Here is an 18,682-nt window from a genome sequence, read left to right as displayed (position 1 = left end):
GGCCGGATCCCCGGGGCCTAACCACCTGGGGTGCTGGCGTGGTGACTCACCAGGACCATGCATTCCTGTCTACTAGCTGAAATTTTGTAAAGGACTTTTCCTCATCAACTATTTGCTTGTCCCAAGGCAAATTCTTTCTGAAGAAGTTTGGTTATTGAAAAGGACAGGGTAGAAACCTAGGATAGACTTCTGTTAAGACCCAGTAAATCCCAAGGCTCCCTGTAATTTAATCATCTTTTATAGTCACTTATTCATTAAGGCACACTATGTGCTACTATCCAAGCTGGGTATTGGGAGGAAGCAGGGATTTTCAATATAATGTGACATATGTTCATGCTGAGGTAAAGTGCAGGAGGCCCCTAACCTGGAGCTGTCAGGGAAGAAGGGCTTTCCCAGGGAAATGGCAACCTGGCCCAGATGGCAGGTAAGGCAGCAGGAGGGAATTGGACTCGAGTTGAGGTAGATGTTTCAGGGAGCATGTTTAAAGACCTCAAAGGGAAAGAAAGTGTAATACATTCTTGGGGGAGGCCTGGCCATCTCGGGGGTCTTAGACTACTCCAGTGTTTAAAACAAAGACACCTTTGCGGAAGACTGAAAAGAATGTAGATTAATACCTGAATGTTACTTGGTACTGTCTTGGGTAGAGAGTAAAGAAGTCAATAGAATTACTGCTTGGGGGCTTCCCTGGTGGGGCAGTGGTTAAGAATCTGCCTGCCAATGCAGGGGACATGGGTTCAAGCCCTGGTCCGGGAAGATCCCACATGCCATGGAGCAACTAAGCCCGTGCTCCACAACTATGGAGCCTGTGCTCTAAGGCCTGCGAGCCACAACTACTGAGCCCACATGCCACAACTACTGGAGCCCGTGCGCCTAGAGCCCACGCTCTGAAACAAGAGAAGCCACCGCAATGAGAAGCCTGCGCATGGCAGCGAAGAGTAGCCCCTGCTCACCGCGACTAGAGAAAGCCCGCGTGCAGCGACGAAGACCCAACGCAGCCAAAAATAAATAAATAAAAATTAAAAAAAATTATCTTAGAATTACTGCTTGGCTGCTGTCTCTTAGGTTCCTGAAACTTCCATCCCATTCCTCTTATAAACAACTAAAGACTTACTGCAGAGAAAGGAGGCATCTCTGATTTGGGCAAGGTTCTAAAACACTGTCCAGGTGAGGAAACAAGAACGCCAGGGCCTAGTGTGTTGGGTTGGTTACCTTGACGTTCCCAGCCCTCCTGCCCCATCATGTTCCTGTCTTCCAGGTAGGAGGTGACACACCTAACCTCCTCAGAACAGTGTGTTCAACTGATGGCATCATCTACGTCAGGGGTCTAAGGTATCTCCTGTGTGTGAGGGGGCACATTACATCCTCCTGGGGGTGGTGGGTGAGATTTTAGGTTCATTAAAAGAAAGCACGAATTAAAAAACAAAAAAAAAGTTTAGGAACACTGATTGACAGCTTCCTTCCTGTCAGCTTTCCTTGTGACGACCACCTCCATAATCTTCAGGTTCTGTCTGGCCATAAAAGTGAGATTCTGGCGCCCTTAGCATCGTGCTGTGATCACTGGTATGAACTAGTCATCATAACCATCCCACACCCTGGTCCTCTTCAGGACTTTCCCGTGCAAGATACAGAGGGTCGGCAGAGGAGGAGTCATAGGCCCGGTGCCCCCAAAGACAAGGGGATCTCAGGAAAAGGTTCACCAGTTTATTTCTTAGTGAAATAATTTCCAAGAGCTCAGTGAGCAGCTCGCAGCAGTGGTGGGCAGCTAGAGACACGGCTCAATTCGTTTCAACAGCCTGAGTTTGGCTTTGGGAGGACAAGCTGCCGAGGGTCGGGGACTGAGAGAGCAGAGCGAAGCCGGGTCCCTCCAGAAGTGAGGGCGCAGGGTGTGGAGTGGGGCTATAGAAGGAGTGAACTTCAGAGCCAGATGTCAGAGCTGCAGTCGCCCCCAGGGTAGCGGAGCTCATGGGCCAGGGCTGGGCCGAGGGGCTCCTTCCCAAAGTCTACCAGGAAGTTGGGGTTCAACTTCAGCCCTCCCTTTACTGTGTCTACATCGATCTGCAACATCACAGAGCCTTCCCTGGTAGAAACAGGAGGGAGAAGAAAGAGGTCAGAGGGGGCCTGTCCCCTTCCCCCAAGAATTAGGTAAGTGTGAGGGCAGGGAGAGGGGTTCCTGAGGAGGCCGCAGAGTCTGGAAGCGGAGCCAAGGAGTCTTCAGAAAGCCAAACCCCTCTGGGAGGGGAGGGCTGGGAGGGGAGCCCAGGCTGTCCACTTCTTACCTGATGAGATCAGGGTAAAACTGCTTGTCCCAGGCACTGTACAGCGACGTGGTGACGTACAGACGCTTCCCATCCAGGCTAAGCTGGATCATCTGAGGGCCTCCGGCCACTTGTTTCCCCTTGGGAAAACCAGGGGTCAGACCCCAGGGTCACATACAGATCCTAGGCGGGAATCAGTGGCACCATCCAAACCCCAAGGACATGCTCAGCCGCTGCCCAGCCCCCTCCCCCATACTTCTCCAGCACAGATCTGAGGGGCCCAAGAGCACGCGGAGAGATCCTCACCTTGACCACCAGGGGCTCTGGCTGGGATTTTAGCTCCTGGTCCTCCAGCACCTGCACGGGGCCTCCCTTAACAATGCTGCCCCCGAGGAAGAGCTGGGTGGGGAGGTGCACAGCATAAAGGAGGACAGTGGTGGGAGGTTAGGACATTGCAGGAAGAGAGCCCCACTCCCTCACGTTCCCCGCGTCTAGCCACGATTCCCCGTGGTCCCGGCCTGAACCATCCCTCAGCCCCCATCTTTGCTTTTCCTGCACCTCCCTTATCATGCCCCAGCCAATTCATACCCTCCACCTCATGCCCAGACTTCTACCTCCTCCCTCCTTTCCTCTCCATCCTGCTAGGACCCACCTGTCCCGTGAGGCGGGGCCTCTGCAGGTCAGAGATGTCATACTGCCGCAGATCCCCATGCAGCCAGTTGCTGAAGTAGAGGAAGCGGTCGTCCAGGGACAGCAGGATGTCAGTGATCAGGCCTGGGTGGGGGGTTGCAGTTCAGAGGCACCTTAAGATTCTTGTTCCCCAGCCTGAGAATCAACCTTCCGATCCCACACCCCCCTGAGCACTCACCTGGCATTTCAGGCAGCATCCAGCCCTTCACTTTCTTGGGGGGCACCTGGATCACCTTCTCCACTGACCAAGTACCTCCCTGCGTTGGGGTCAAGAGGCAGAGAGGTGAGCCTGTCAGAGCTGGGCGATGAGTGTCAGATCTGGGTCTCCCCAGGGCATACTGTCTACAGGGAGAGAGTAGATGCAGGGCCTTCTTGCCACTAGGGTCTAACCCCCATGCAAACCCCTTAAGGCAGGGATCATGTCTGCTTCACCACTGTATTCCCAGCACCTAACACAGTGCCTGACTCACTAAATATTTTTTGAATGAATGAATAAATAAATATAGCCAGTTAGGGCTTAGGGAGAAATTAGCCTAGGACTGAGAGGAGACAGGCAGGGCAGGTGGCCTTGTTTTTTATCCCTGGGAAGTCTGGGTTGGTGGAGCCAGGCAGAGGAGGCCTGGGTCACTCCTAGGGAGAAGGGAGTGTCATGGCTATGGAAGCTGGGCAGAGTGCTGACAGGACTGCCAGGAGGAGAGGGCTAGAGTGCACGTCACCTCATTCTTATAGAAGCGCTGGATGTTGGAGCTGAGGGCACAGCCCACGAAGCCCTGATCAGCGGCCGGGTTGTGCAGGAAGCGGACCTCCAGGGGGATGAGGCCGTCCTGTAGAGTCAGGGTCTGCGCCATCTCATGGCGCTGCCAGTCCCACACATGTAAGTGGTTCCCATACAGCCCTGGGGTGGGGATGCAGCCGGAAGATGGAATCAGGATCAGGGCGGGAGGGCATGGGCCAAGGCTGGGGCACAGCACAGGGGAGAAGGTTGAAAGGTGGGTTGGATTATCAGAAGGACACTTGAGTAGTCAGAGCACTCAGCACACCCTGTATCATCACCGCAAGAGTCTGGGGTCCACAAGAGGGAAGCAAGAGGGCTGGAGAGTAGGGGTTTGGAATAGAGAGCAGGGGTTCATGTGACCAGGCTCCTGCCAGCCCACGGGGAGTGGGGGATTCTCACCCGCCTCAACATCAGCGGGGTTGAAGCCATCTCGTAAGACGTTGGGAGCTGCCCATTCAGTGCTGACCATGACATTGTGTCGAGGCTGGTACCAGAAGTCATAGCCCATAGGCGCGGCACCTCCAGGCCGCTCCCACGTGCCCTTCACCTCAAATGTCTCTCCATCCAGCAGCACAAAACCCCCTGAGCAGGGAAGGAAGTAGGGTGGTAGGTAGAGTTGGTGGAGGTGTGACCCGCACCCAGCCCTCACCCCCAAGGCCTGTCCAAGAGGCTCCAAGCCCATTGCCTGGTGCCCCTCCTCCCACTGAGTTTGCCTGATCCTTAAATTCAGGAGCTGAATTTGGATACCTGTCCAAAGGGTCCCACCCAGAGGGCCGGGTAAGAAGTGGGGACTTACTCTGATGCCCCTACCTCCCATCAAGTTCATCCCTCTCCCAGACCACAGGGTAAATTTTTCCTCCCTTGAGCCAAGATCTTCTGGGACTCTATACCCTGTGCTTCCTTTGCCTAGCCTCCTACTTTCAGGGTAGAGTTCCTGCCAGAGTCTAGACTCCATTCTGCTCACTCACTCCATTTTTTTTTTAGAGAGAAAATTATATTTATCTGTAATTCCACATGAATGCCCACTATGTTTTTCCCCAGCTGAATATGTCATGACACCTTGCCACTTCTTTGCAAATGTAAACAGATGTCTACTCCTAAGTGTTCTTAAATCTAGGAATGTCATGCATCCCATCTCCTGGAAAAAACACTTAAATAGAGTCTAATGCAGTCACCTTAACTGGATGACCTTAACTGATACTTCACTCCAAGCCCTTGGATGGGGAGTTCTGGTGAAATACGTAAGGCTGGGAGAGAAGCAGCACAGCATGGTGATTAGGACATAGATTCTGGAGCCACGTTGCTGGGTTTGAGTTCCAGCTCTGTGACTTAACAGCTGGCTGACTTTGGGTAAATTACTTAGCCAGTCTGTGCCCAGCTTCCTAATCTGTAACACAGGGATCACAGTAGCATCTATCTCATAGGTTGTGTCTGGCACATAGTAGACATTTTATGTGAAAGCTCTGATCATACCATAAATGAGAAAGTGGCTGTGACAATTAAGGATCTCAAGGACTGTGAGATTTGCTCATGAACTCACGAAGGCCGATATTAAATGCACGTGTTTTCTGGGGCCATGTCTGTACTTGCTCACGTTTCCCACGGCAGACAGTTCTGACTATAACTTGTAAGTGAATTCATCATTTAAGGTTCACCTTCATAAAAATAATTGAAACAACTGAAGTTACTTGACTATAGTTTAAATATTGGATGAGACCCTGCCCTCTGGTTCTCCCTGGAAGGTCATTCCATCCCTCCCTCAGTTTGGGATCTGCTTCCCTCACAGATGTGCCTACAATGCTGGCAGGTACCTTTGCCATTGCCCTTGGGGTCTCCCAAGGAACTGATCATCACGTCCCCACTGGCCAGGCAGTGGGTGGTGTGGAGGTAGCCCAGGTCACACTTGGCATGGATGTCCTTGGGCTCAACAACCTGGAAAGGGTAAGGAATGGCATCAGAATCTTACAGAGCCAGGAGTCCCCACTCCTCACTCCTCCCCTCCCACACTTCTATCTACTGACCCTACCCTCTTTTCCTCTGAAACATAGACACAATTTTCCCTGCAGGAATATGGCAAAGACTGAGTCTGCAGAGCAGCAGGGGCGTCACAGAGACTGATAACTCCCCAGCAGAAAACATGGACTTCTCTCACCCTGCCTGTCTTGAGGGCACTCACAGCCCTTTGAGACCATAAGCTCCTCCCAGGCTGGGAGGACTCCAGTGTCAACTTTGTATCACCAGCGTCCAGCAGTGAGTGCCTGGCACAAAGAAGGCACTCAACAAAGTGTTGAAAGGAAGGATCAGAGGCTCCCGCCTAAGGAGAGCCCTGGGCTTCTAACTGGCTGGGGCAGAAATGGCTCCTTCTCCAGCTCGGAGTGAAAAACGAGAGCCTCCTTCCTCCCCTGTGGTGCCCCTGGGTGATGATGACCCAGCACACCTGGTAACTCTCCTCCAAAGTCTAGCCCCACTCGCTGCTGTTGAGCCCCAACCCTGCACAAGAGCTGGAGGGAGCTGCTTTAGGGGCGGCTTCCTTGCCCACAGGCTGCCCTGGGTGGCGGGCACATTAGGGGCCCAGAGCCGGCTAGGGCAGAAGACGTGCCTTGTGCAGCCTCGGAGCACGGGGCTCGGTGCCCACATCCACCACATAAATTCGGGAGGAGATGAGACTGGGCAGCAGCAGCTTGGTGCGCGACTTGGTGCTGTCCCCGAAGCAGCTGCTGCAGGTGTTCCATCCTGAGTGATGCAGCTCGTCCTTCAGGTGGGGCATGGGCAGCCGGTGGATGACCTAGGATAGGAGAGCGGGCAGGGGTGGTGCTCACCCAGACCACGCTTCTGCACGCTTACGGAGAAGGGGCCCTCTGGACCCATTTCATCCTGGTAGCACAGCACAGACTTCATTTTCAGCACTGCCCTCGCCCATGGGTGGGGGGGGGGGTGCCCTTGTGCAGTGAACAGCCTGAACAACCATCCCCAGGGAGGGTGAAGAAAGATGGAGCAGGGAAAGGGCACTGCCAGGGCCAGGGCTAGAGGAGGGGTCTGAGGGTCCTCTGGTGCCCAAGCCCCACCTCACCTGGCAGTACTGGGGAGACTTGGGGTCAACGTCCACAGTGGCCAGATAATCCGGGGCCTCAGTGTTCGTGTTTCGGTAGATACAGGGCAGGTAGACAATCTCCTCCCTGGGTCCTAGAGGGTGGAAAGCAGGTGGTGGGGTGGGCAGGGTGGGGACGAGGGCCGGGGCAAGGCAGGGTGTGTGTCAGCAGTGGAATCGGTAGCAGGCACTGGCTTGCCTACTCCTGGGGGTGCTGGCTCTCAGTCTTCCCACACTTACCTTTCATGGCTTCCAGAGGTGAAGGGTAGCCAGGTCCACACTTCCCACATTTCGTAGCTGTGGAAACAATGGGGCATGCTGGCTGCACCGCGCTCTGGAGGATGAAGGCTCCTTCCTCACATGCTGCAACCCGAGCCCCCCAAACCCCCGGCCGCCACTGGCCAAGGCAGGGGCACTGTCTCAGGTCCCCTCCAGACCCTCAAAACCCTGATGAGTATGTGGGTATGGCGGGAAGAGCTGCAGAGCTATGACCTGAAGGTGCACAGACCCTTGAGCAGGACCCAGGGGAGGCAGGAGAAGGGTGAGTGCAGGGGAGGCGGTGTGGTGCAGTGGTTATGACATTGACTTGGGCCCCAATCCCAGCTGGTCACTGACTAGCCACGGGAGCTTAGGCAAATCACCTAACCCCCCTGGCCTCAGTTTCCACATCATCTGTAAAAAGAAGGTAATAAGAAGACCACATGGGCTTGTATGAGAAAGAAACAAGAAGCTGCAGTCAAGTGTGCAGCTCTGTACTTGCCTGGTAGGAGCCCGTAAACCCTGGCTGTTCTTCAGGAATAGCCATCAGGGAGTGACGGTGGTGCCTGCTCAGCTCCTTTCACTGAAAGGTATCTAAACCAGGAGCTGGAACACTTCCTGCTTCCCTCCCCTCTGGGTCCTGACCCCAGGCTGCTGGCCAGAGCCTGGGTTATATAACCAAGGGTCTGGTAAGGGAGAGGAGGCTGAAGTTCAAGGCTGCAGGACGGATACTAACTGAATGTCCTTAGACCAGTTTCTACCCCTGGGTGGGCCCCATCCACTTACTCTATCTGTAAAGCAAGTTGTTTGGCCCAACCCTGGAAAGCTCAGAGGCCCACCCACCAGAGCTGTAGGAAGTGGCCCTCCTTGTCCCCTGAAGTCTGGCAAGAGAAGCCAGTACGTGGATGTACGGGACCAAAGTCAGGAACCAAAGTCAGTCGCTGAGAAGGAGGGCTGCCACCAGGCGTTAAGCATCAGGATTTGCGGCCTAACCAGGAGGAAAGGCTGAGGAATAAACAGAGGGAGCTGTAGGCCAAAAGAAATCCTGGAGTGGAGTTCACAGGACTTGACACTGCCTCCCTGCCTGGTCCCATGGCCAGTCCGGCTACTGGCCCAGAATCGAGCCTCCACTGGTGTCTGGGCTCAGGCACTCAGCCAGGGAACCAGGTCCCCCTACTTGCAGCGGCCAAGTGACTTAGGAGGCTGAGAGGCAGCAACAGCATTTTTGAGTCCAGAAGCGTGGTGTCAAAGTCCAGGTGTGACATCTACTCTCTCCATTTTCTCCCCTTTGTTCACCTAAAAGGGGTAATAATATCTTACCTTCTTCTCTAAGTGGCTATGAAGGCCAAATAAGACAAAGTATTCAGAAGTACTTTTATTAAGTGAGAGGTGTTGTATAAATATGAGTAGCGCTGTGCCAGAAATCCCAGGCAGTGCCTGGTGCCCAGAGAGAGGGCTGGGGCTGGGATGGGACACGGTGAGGTCCAGTCCAAAGGAATTAAGGAGACTTGTTCTGCTATACGACCAAGCTGTGTCAGGGTTTGGTACAGGAGGTGAGGCGGAGGGGAAGGAGATTCAAAACTCCGAGACATCAAGACAGAGATGCAAAATCTGCAAAACCAGAGACTGAGAGAGAAGTAAAGGTATGAAAGAGGCGTGTGAAGGAGGTACTGCCCCTCAGCACCATCTCCCCGTCCCACACGCTAACTGCCGCATCCTGTACAGCATTTCTGAGAGTCAGGGTCAGGCCCTGCGTGCCACTCGGGCCCCACTGAGCATCAGTCCTCTTTCTGGGGGAACATTCCCCCTGTCTTAAGCATCTCAAGCAAGATCTCTGAACAACTTTGGGGTTGAGATGAGCCCAGGGAAAGCTCATTGGGTTTTCCCAAGGCCAGGCTGGTTTGTTGGGCATTCTGCCAGAAAAGACCCAGATCCACAGGGGGCAAGGACCTCAGTACTCCCAGCCAGACGCAGACTCTTCCTCAGCCTGACATCCAGGAGTCCATGGATGGGGGAGTTGGAGGACTTGGCGGACTGAGAGGGTGGGACGCACTGAAACAGCCCCTCTCCCACCGCGAGAGAGGGGGGCTCCCTGATTTCCCTCCCAAAGTGATTGGTGGGGCAGGGTAGCTAAAGAGCAACCTGGTCACAGAGGCCTGGGTTCCCTACTCCCTGCAGTAAGAAGTTGGCTTAGGGCTGAAATCAGGGTTGTCTGTCTCCTATGGCAACAGACAGAGAGATAGAGCTCCTCCTAAGTACCCCTATCCTTATTTTCTCAGCTGCAGAAAGGCTCCCTGGCCGCAGGCTGCAGCTGGGGAGCGGCGGGGTGGGGGGGAGCCCAAAGTCACCCTTCCCAGCAGTCCCTCTGCCTTCCTTCCCAGACGCCTCCAGCACTTCGGCTAAGCTGGGAAATGCAGGGGTGGGGGTGGGGCGGGGCCGGTGGAGCGGAGCCTGGCGCTCCCTCTTCTAACCAGCTCCCCCTCCAGGTTTTCTGTCACTTTCTGCGGGGCGGGCCATTGGTGGTCAGCGACGGTTGTCAGAAGCCCCCCTCCTTACCCATGCTGCTTGCTGGTGCGCTTTGCTCCCGACGGGTCTGCCAGGAGTGGGCAGAGACGGAGGGCTGTGCTGGTGTCCGAGGCAGGCTATGCGGGGAAGGGGCAAAGGGACGGAATTTATACCACCAACTGGGGGTGGGCGGGGAAGGGGGAGGGCCCGGCCGCCGCCCGGAGTGGATGATAGATAGCTCCTGGGCAGGGCGCTCTCAAATGGCCTGGGCGGCTGTGTTTGAGTTACTGGCTGTGTGCTTGTATGTGTGTACAAGTGTGTGTGCGCAGAAGCCTGTGCATGTGCAGATATATGCTGTGCCTGCGCACGTTTCTCTTTAGTGGAGTGGGTGCCTGGGCATGTGCGTTTGTGTGTGCTTGCTCCTGTGTACCTGGGTGTTTCCTGCGTGTGTACTTTTATGCATGTGCCTGCATGAGTGTGTATCTGTGTCTGTGTGCCTGTGTGAGGGTGCTTGTGTGTAAAAACCTGTGCTTGTGTATGTATGTGTGCCTGTGCATGTCGGTGTGTTCCTGAGTGCGTGCCTGCCAGAATATTTATGCCTGTGAGGGCATGTGCATGTCTGCCTGTGTGTGTGTGTGTGTGTGTGTGTGTGTGTGTGTGTTTGCGTGAGCGTGTATGTGCCAAGTTCCTGGGTCTCTAAATGCTCATCTCTGTACTTGGACCTGTCTCTTGGCATTTAGGGGCACCGAGGGCTGTGGGCCCATTTGCTCCTGCATCCACAGCCAGGGTCAGCCCTCTCCTAAGACTGCCTTCTTATTCCAGACAACCATGTTCCCCAAGGACTGCTCACTCATGTCTTCCTGCCAGGGCAGGGTCGTGTGTCCAGGTTCCACTTTCTCCAGACCCATCCTTTTGAGCTTTGAAGTGGAAGGAAAGTTGGCAGTGCCATTATTACCCTCTACTACCCTTATAAACCTCAGAAGGTGAAAGTGCAGTGCCTCCCCCTCTTCTCCCAGCCTTGTGCCTCAATAGCTCCCCAGGGCAGGGTAGCAGGGCCCAAGGGTAGCCCAGCCTGATGCCGCTGTCCCTAGCTGACCCTGACAAGCCATAAAACTCAGGTTCTCCATCTATCCAGGAAAGAGTCCTCCACCTGGAGGATTCCATGACTGCTGAGCCTGCTCATATAGTGTCCCAGCCTCTCAGGCAAATGACAGCTACTTGCTGAAGAGCTGAGGCAGGGTTGAGGCCTGATCCCTTTAACTTTCTCTGGGGCTGCCGTCATCCAGGGAGCGAGGGTTTAGAGAGCTGGACAAGGGGACCCACACAAATTGCTCTCCATCTTGAAGCCAAGGGTCCCCTCTTTCCTCAAAGTTGGCCACCTGACCAGGGTAACCCCTGCCCCACTCTGCTAGGAGCCTGCTGGCTCTGGTCCACAGAAGCCACTTTCATCTCCTTGGATGAAAGCTCTGGGGTGGAGTTTTTATTGGATAGTGAAAGGAACAAACTTTGGGCATGAGATCACCTGTAGAAAAGAGCCACGAGGTTTCCAAACCAGAGTGGAGCGTAGGAGAGCAAACCTGGGCTTCAGTGTGATGGGTTTCTGTCCTCCTGGTTCCCATGGATGAGAGATCACTTGCCCACAAAGGAAGATGCCCTGTGGCTGCCCAGGGCAGGGGTCCTCCCTTATCCTCTCATCCCCAGTGTCACTCAACCCCTCCTGGCTCTTTCCTTCTTCTACACCCTTGCCATTGTACTGTCAGCCAGGCAGCTATCAGAGTGCGCCTCGTGGGTGCAGCTGCCCCACAGGGGTGGCCCCTGAGGGCTGCTTCTTTGCCTGTCTCCAATCACCCTACCTAATCCCTCTGGCCCTCCTCCTCCTGAGGTCTCCATCACCTACCTCCTCTCTACTCTTCTGCTTTTTGGCTTCAGGTAGCCCAACATGCAAGATCTGAAAGAGAAAGAAACCCCATCCCCACCGTCTTATCAAAAGTTCTTAAGTCCAGGGCTTCCCTGGTGGTGCAGCGGTTGGGAATCCGCCTGCCAATGCGGGGGACACGGGTTCGATCCCTGGTCCGGGAAGATCCCACATGCTGCAGAGCAACTAAGCCCGGGCGCTACAGCTGCTGAGCCTGCGCTCTGGGGCCCGCAGGCCACAGCTACTGAGCCTATGCACCAGAGCTGCTGAAGCCTGCGCGCCTGGACCCCATGCTCCGCGGCAGGAGAGGCCAGCGCAATGAGAAGCGCATCGACACAACTAGAGAAAGCCTGCGCGCAGCCACGAAGACCCAATGCAGCCAAAAATAAATAAAATAAAAAAAAATTTAGAAAAAGAAGTTCTTAAGTCCAAAGAAGTTGTTATTTCAGAGCTGTTGCAGACTCTATCACCGACTGCAAGTTCTTTCATGCCCTGTGGCTCTGATCTGGCAGGCCTCTGCGGCTCCTCTTTGGCACCCCTAACCTCCTGCTGTGGCTTTCTTCCAGAATTCTTACTCCAGAGCCTGCAGGGTGCTTGGGGAAAGCTGTCCCAATCCAGGCTGCAGGTGGAGGGAGTCCAGGGTCAGGGTTCAGGCAGATGACTGAGAAGCGCCCATGGTATACTTGCTTCTTTTGACATGAACAGGGCTTGGGTTTCCACCGTGAATGGCACCCCCATCAGCATGGGATCTCCTGAGCATCCCTAATGCTGCTTCTCAGGAATTTCAGGGCTGCCCTTCCCTAGCCAGAGGCCAACTAGAGTTGGGCGACTTGGACTTCAGCTCAGATCTGCTAACCAGGGAGGCCCTGCACGGCGCCCCAACACCGGGCATCCCCCAGCCTGAAGCAAGGTGCTTGGGAAGGCTGGCGGGGTGGGTGTGGCCCACGTTCCTTCTGTTCCTTTCAAGCCCTAGAGAAGCACAGTAAATATTAGAGGGGATAGGTTATCGAGTTGACAGTTGGACAGCCAGGCGATTATGTAACTGCTGCCTGAACTTTGGCTGGGCCTCCACAAACAGGAAATGGGTTCTCAAGGCCACGGTGGGTTCTGGAGCCTCAGCTGCACAGGGAGGGCGCAGGGCGCTTACGGTTCCCTCCTTTTCTTCCACCCTCAGCCTCTTTAAACAGGCCCTGAAATCACTGATGGGGAAATGGGGAAGTGAGGGAAGAAGGACTAAACCCAGCGAAGGGAAAGTAGAGGAGATGATGAAGTCAGAGTCTCTAAGAATAACTTGATGTGTTAAAAAAAAAAAAAAAAAAAAGAAAGAGAGAAAGAAAAAAAAAACTTGGTGTTCTTCATCTCTAGCAAAACAAAAATGACAGGGAAGCAGTAAGTCCGCTCCAGAGTGATAATGGGGAGAAAGGAAAATTAACTTGTGAAACCACCTCCCGTGCACTAGCCCTTGCCTGCAGCACCCAGTTTAACCCTTGACACCACCCAGTCTCGTAAGTAAAGCACCCTCCTTTCACTCACGAAGAAACTGAGGCTCAGAGAGGGCCAAGGCTTCTGACAGATGGCAGAGCAGGATTTCCACCCAGGTCCGCCTGACTCTGGAGCTCACAGTTTTTCTAATCAATCCTTGGCGTTTTTGTGTTTTGTTTTGCTTCGTTTGGTTTCAGGAGGAGTAGGGTGGGGAGCAGAAGAACAGAAGGAATGTGGAAAGCTCTGATGTTTTGTTTCTTGGAAACCTCAGAACAGAGAGACTTTTTCTCGGAAAAGGGGAGAGGAGTGAGGAAGCAGATGTCTACAGCTTGGAGCTGTGCGGTCTTGGTAGGGGGAGTGGTGGAGACCCCCCCTGTGCTCTGGGAAAGACTGGGAGCTCATACATCTAAGTAGCAGCCGTGGTTACCTCTGGAGAGACGCAATGGAAGGAAGGTGATGATTTTCCATTTTTTCTTTATATGCTTCTGGATTTTAAAAGATAAAAAGCATGGGGAATTCCCTGGTGGTCCAGTGGTTAGGACTCTGCACTTTCACTGCAGTGGCCCGGGGTTCAAGCCCTGGTCAGGGAACTAAGATCCCACAAGTTGTGTGGTATGGCCAAAAAAAAAAAAAAGCATATATTACTTCTGTAACCAAACCCCAAATAAAGGTATTAAAACAAAACAAAACATATATATATTGAGAGAGAGAGAGAGAGAGAGGGAAAGAAAGAAAGGAAGGAAGGAAAGAAAGAAGGAAGGAAGAGAGGAAGAAAAGAAAACAGGATGGAAGATCAGTGCAGTGCAGTCAGGGCCACAGTGGGAGCCCATGCTAGGGAGAAGGACTGGCCCTGGGTCCTTCACCCAGCAGCTGTCCCACCAACCTCTCTGCCCTCTCCTTTGAAGACACACATGTGCATGGTCATTCATTCATTCAATCTCCACAAACATTTCTGGAGCCCTGTTTTGGTAGACAAAGTGGTGAACAAGACAAAGTTTCTGCCATCAAAGAGATGACATTCTAAGGGAGACAGCCAATAATCAAGTAAATGTATAAATAAATAAGATTATTTCATATAAGTGCTAAGAAGGAAGGAAGATAATGCAAGGGTGACCGAGAGTACAACATTCGAAAGGGTTGTCTGGTATATACAGGTACAGGTTTGTGTGCAAACGAACAGCATAAACAAACTAAGAACCCAGGAACACACAAACGTATACGAAAATGCCTGTAGCACATAAGGTAGCAGCCTGCGGCAGCCTGAAGCAGAACTGGCTGGACAAGTTGAAGTTTGGGCCTGCTCAGGATTTCTGAGCCCTGGCCTGCTCATTTCTCCTTGTTTTAATAGACCAACTCCATGCCCTCAGAGGAAGAGAGTAGCGTTTACTGAGAACCAGTTACCAGGCGTCACTGGTGCCAGGCTGGGCACTGCACTCTAGCAAGCAAATGGCTCAGGCACGGCCCACAGCACACCTGGAGAGGCAAGTAGCTTTTTTCTTCATCTCACCCTAAGGAAACAAAGTTTTACTAATTCATCCAGCTGCCCACGCTCATCTCACAGCACCTCCCCATCTCTGAACAATGCTGAATTCAGAGCCTGTTGCTCAGAGCAGCAACGAAGCTCAGAGAAGAGAAATAAAGAAAAAACAACAATGCCCTCTGCCAGGGCTTTCCACAAAGGGTATAATTTGAGAGAGCTTCCTCCCCACCTCGAATCCACTCAGAAATATCCTCCCTTCTGGCCTGCTGCTGATGCCTGAAACTTCACCACCAGCAGTTTATGTCTTTCTGTTATGTGATGGCCTCTTCTCACCTCTGAGCTGCAGGGATTACCCCTGGGGTGTTAAGCCGCTAGGATTTTAGCAGTGTGGTCAAATGCATGCCTCCCAGTGGGCAGTGCTGAGGAGTGGCTACTGGTCTACCGGCAAGAGCAAGGGAGATGCTAAAGAGGGGAAAGAAAGTGCTTTAAAAGCAACTTTTACCTTAACTATTTTATCCCTATCTCTTGAGAGAGAAGACAAGAATAGAAAGTGAGATAGAGAGATCTCCTCTCTCTCTCTCATTCCGGAAAATTTCAATAAATACAAAAGTAGAGTGAATAGTATAACGAACCCACAGGTACACCATACACCTTCAATAAAGATCAGCTCATAACCCATCTTGTTTCGACTATACCTCCAAGCCTCCCTCTACCTTGGATTTTTTTTGCAGCAAACTCTAGACATTATATTATTTCTTGAATTAATATTTCAGTATGCATCCCTTCAAGATAAGAATTCTTTTTTAAAAACCACAATACCATAATCACAGGTAAACAAATTAATACACCTTTACTATTACCAAATATTAAATCAGTGTTCAAATTTCCCCCATTGTCTCGTAAGTTTTCATTTTACAGTTTATTTGCATCAAGATCTAGACGGTCCATAACTGTCTGTTGACTTTCTCAATAAATCTCTTAGGGGCTTCCTGGGTGGCACAGTGGTTGAGAATCCGCCTGCCAATGCAGGGGACACAGGTTCGAGCCTGGTCCGGGAAGATCCCACACGCTGCGGAGCAACTAAGTCCATGCACCACAACTACTGAGCCCACGTGCCACAACTACTGAAGCCCGCGAGCCTAGAGCCTGTGCTCTGCAACAAGAGAAGCCACCGCAATGAGAAGCCCGTGCACCACAACAAAGAGTAGCGCCCGCTCGCCGCAACTAGAGAAAGCCCCCATGCAGCAATGAAGACCCAACGCAGCCAAAAATAAATAAATAAAATAAATTTAAAAAATGCTTAAAAATATAAGTCTCTTAAATCTCTATAACCTAATCTCTTTAACCTCTGCCTACTGAAGACTTGATTTTCTGTTTAAATGAAGAGTCTGACTAGAACAGATATTATGTGTCTTGTAATACATCTAATCTACAAGAAGAAAAGGTGAAGTGGGTTTGAAAACCAGTTATGTAGTCTAGAAAAGGTAATGTCGGTTATAGGGACACAGGTGAAAGTTTGCCATCACACTCCGCCCTCCCCTACAGCCTTCCTCCCGTGCCAGGACTGGCTCCAGAAGAGCTGAGACAAGAGCCATAAAGCCATTGCTTTAATGCAATCATCTCCACCTTTACAGAGACCCACTTGGCTTGCACCCTTTCAGTTAAGAGCCTGGGAAGAAACAATTGCATCATTCTTGGTTAATGGCCCAAATTAAGCCATCAACCCCCCTAATCAAGCCTTCATTTTGGACACGTTACAGTACTGTAAATAAAATATCCAAAGGAAAGTAAAAGCCCTTCCGTTTGAGGCTGGTAGGACCTTTGGTCCCTGGAGTCATATTCCTGAGTCACAGTTTCTCTACGAAGACTCAGGGCAGGCAGGAACAAATCCTCTCCTTCCCTTGGGAGCCCAGGGCCTCTGCTTTCTCACCTCGGCACCAAGAAGCTGACTGGGAAGAAAGTAGGGGATACTTCTCCCAGTGCCCCAGAAAGACAGGAGTCCCAAGGTTTGAAGAGATGTCCTCAGTTCTACTTGGAATCAGAGGGAGGCCCGGGAAAAAGTCTCCATGCATATCCTGGATTCTCTGTCTTCTATACACCATATCTAACCTGCTGTTTCCACTAGGATCTCCCCAGGGTCACAGGCATGTGTAGAAATACTAATAATTGCTATTTGGGAAATGAATACTGTGAGAGTTCCTGTCTCAGCTTGTCAAAAGTCAACCAAAGTTTAAAAGGCAAAGTTTAAACTGAAAAACAATGATTGCTCTCAAGATCCAAAATCTCCAACAAATCAATTGGAAAAAGACAGTGCAACAGAAAAATGTGCCAAGAATATGAAAATGAAAGATAAATGGCTTTATAAACATAAGAAGAGTTACCCAATCTCATTAGTAATCAGAGAAATGCTTGTTAAAACCACAATATGACATGACTTTCAAAAATAAAAAGGCTGATAATATTCAGGTTGGAAGGAGTGTGGGGAAAAGGTCATGCTTATATTTTATTGGCAAGAGTATAAAATGGTGAACATTTTAAGAAGGCAATTTAGCAATACCTAGCAACATTTTACAGGGAAATCCATTTTAATGATCTGCTCTGTGGAAAGACAAGTATGCAATATAGACAAGGACACAAATATGTGAATAGAATGTTCATTGCAACATTGTTTGTAATAGCAAGAAGTTGGAAACAATCAGTAGGGGAAATGGTTAAATACGTTATGTAACATCAATAATATGGAACACCAAGCAGTCATAATGTACAGTTTTGTATATACTGATATGGAAGGATATCCAAGGAATATGGTCAAGGGGTAAAAAACAAAAAATAGTATAATCTTATTTAATTAAAACTATATATTAAATTAAACCATTTAATTAATTGTTTAAATTAATTTAATTTATATTAAACTAGTTTAAATTATATATGTTTAAGTTATATCTATGTGTATTTATATCTTCATAAAAAAGGATTTGTAGAGATAAATCATCCTTTATTATACCAAACATACCAAATATAACTGACAGTGGTTACCTCTGAGGAACTGGATTATAGGGAGCAATTTTTATTTTTACATTATATATCAATTACGTTTTTTAATTTTTTAAAATAAATTTATGTATTTATTTATTTATTTTTGGCTGCGTTGGGTCTTCATTTCTGTGTGCAGGCTTTCTCTAGTTGTGGCGAGTGGGGGCCACTCTTCATTGTGGTGCGTGAGCTTCTCATTGCGGTGGCTTCTCTTGTTGCGGAGCACGGGCTTTAGGCGTGCGGGCTTCAGTAGTTGTGGCACGTGGGCTCAGTAGTTGTGGTTCGCGGGCTTAGTTGCTCTGCGGCATGTGGCATCTTCCCGAACCAGGGCTTGAACTCCAGTCCCCAGCACTGGCAGGCGGATTCTCAACCACTGTGCCACCAAAGAAGTCCCTATTTTTATTTTTTTAATTAAAATTTTTTTTATTTGGCTGCATCACACAGCTTGTGGGGTCTTAGTTTCCCGACCAGGGATTGAACCTGCACCCTTGGCAGTGAAAGTGCCAAGTCTTAACCACTGGACTGCCAGTTATGGAGTTTTAAAAGTTTTATAGTAAGCTTGAAATACATACATAATTTAAAAATTGAAATAATGAAAGAATACAATAACACAGTTTCTTATTAGAAGAGCAAAACTTTTAAAAGTTAAAATCCAGTATTGGTGAGACAGGAGGAAAAGGGCATGCTCATTCAGGATTGGTGAGAGTACCAGCTGGTGCCTGATTAACAAAATGCAATTTGTCACTACCTATCAAAAGTTAAACTGTGTGTACCATTTTACCTAGGAATTCCACTTTCAGGATGTAGTCTAGAGACATACCTGGACAAGTAGGCAAGACACAGGTAATAATGATAATAATAACAACAGCCATCACTTATTAAATGCTTAATAAGCCCTTGGTGCTGTTTTAAGGACTTAAAGACAAACAAAGAGACGTGAACCACACGTCTCATATAAAAGCTTACCTGTGCCAGGTACTTCTCTAAGCTCTTTACATGCTCTGTGTGTGTTTTATTTATTTATTTTTAAAAATTTATTTATTTTGGGCTGCATTGGGTCTTCGTTGCTGTGTGCAGGCTTCTCACTGAGGTAGCTTCTCTTTGTTGCCGAGCACCGGCTCTAGGTGCACGGGCTTCAGTAGTTGTGGCTCGGGGACTCAGTTGCGCCCCGGCATGAGGGATCTTCCCGGACCAGGGCTTG

General features: G+C 50.7%; 1 protein-coding gene and 1 non-coding gene across 2 annotated transcripts; one reads left to right on the top strand and one right to left on the bottom strand.

Annotated features, from left to right (window-relative positions):
- Nucleotides 1-1,688: 1,688 nt before the first annotated feature.
- SELENBP1 (selenium binding protein 1) lies at nt 1,689-9,773 on the bottom strand. Its single transcript, XM_004285203.3, has 12 exons — nt 9,623-9,773; nt 7,049-7,105; nt 6,791-6,903; nt 6,320-6,505; nt 5,532-5,652; nt 4,120-4,302; nt 3,662-3,840; nt 3,124-3,202; nt 2,908-3,029; nt 2,562-2,654; nt 2,277-2,395; nt 1,689-2,077 (listed from the first exon to the last, which is right to left on the bottom strand). The coding sequence occupies exons 1-12, from the start codon at nt 9,624-9,626 to the stop codon at nt 1,915-1,917; spliced, it is 1,419 nt and encodes a 472-aa protein (XP_004285251.1). The 5' UTR covers nt 9,627-9,773; the 3' UTR covers nt 1,689-1,914.
- Nucleotides 9,774-13,485: 3,712 nt separating this feature from the next.
- On the top strand, nt 13,486-13,558 carry TRNAE-UUC (transfer RNA glutamic acid (anticodon UUC)). The gene has a single exon. It is a non-coding gene; the product is annotated as a tRNA-Glu (tRNA).
- The last annotated feature ends 5,124 nt before the right edge of the window (nt 13,559-18,682 follow it).

Source organism: Orcinus orca, chromosome 1, assembly GCF_937001465.1.
Source record: "Orcinus orca chromosome 1, mOrcOrc1.1, whole genome shotgun sequence".
In the NCBI taxonomy this organism is placed as follows: Eukaryota; Metazoa; Chordata; class Mammalia; order Artiodactyla; family Delphinidae; genus Orcinus; species Orcinus orca.
This window is presented reverse-complemented; position numbering and strand designations above follow the sequence as displayed.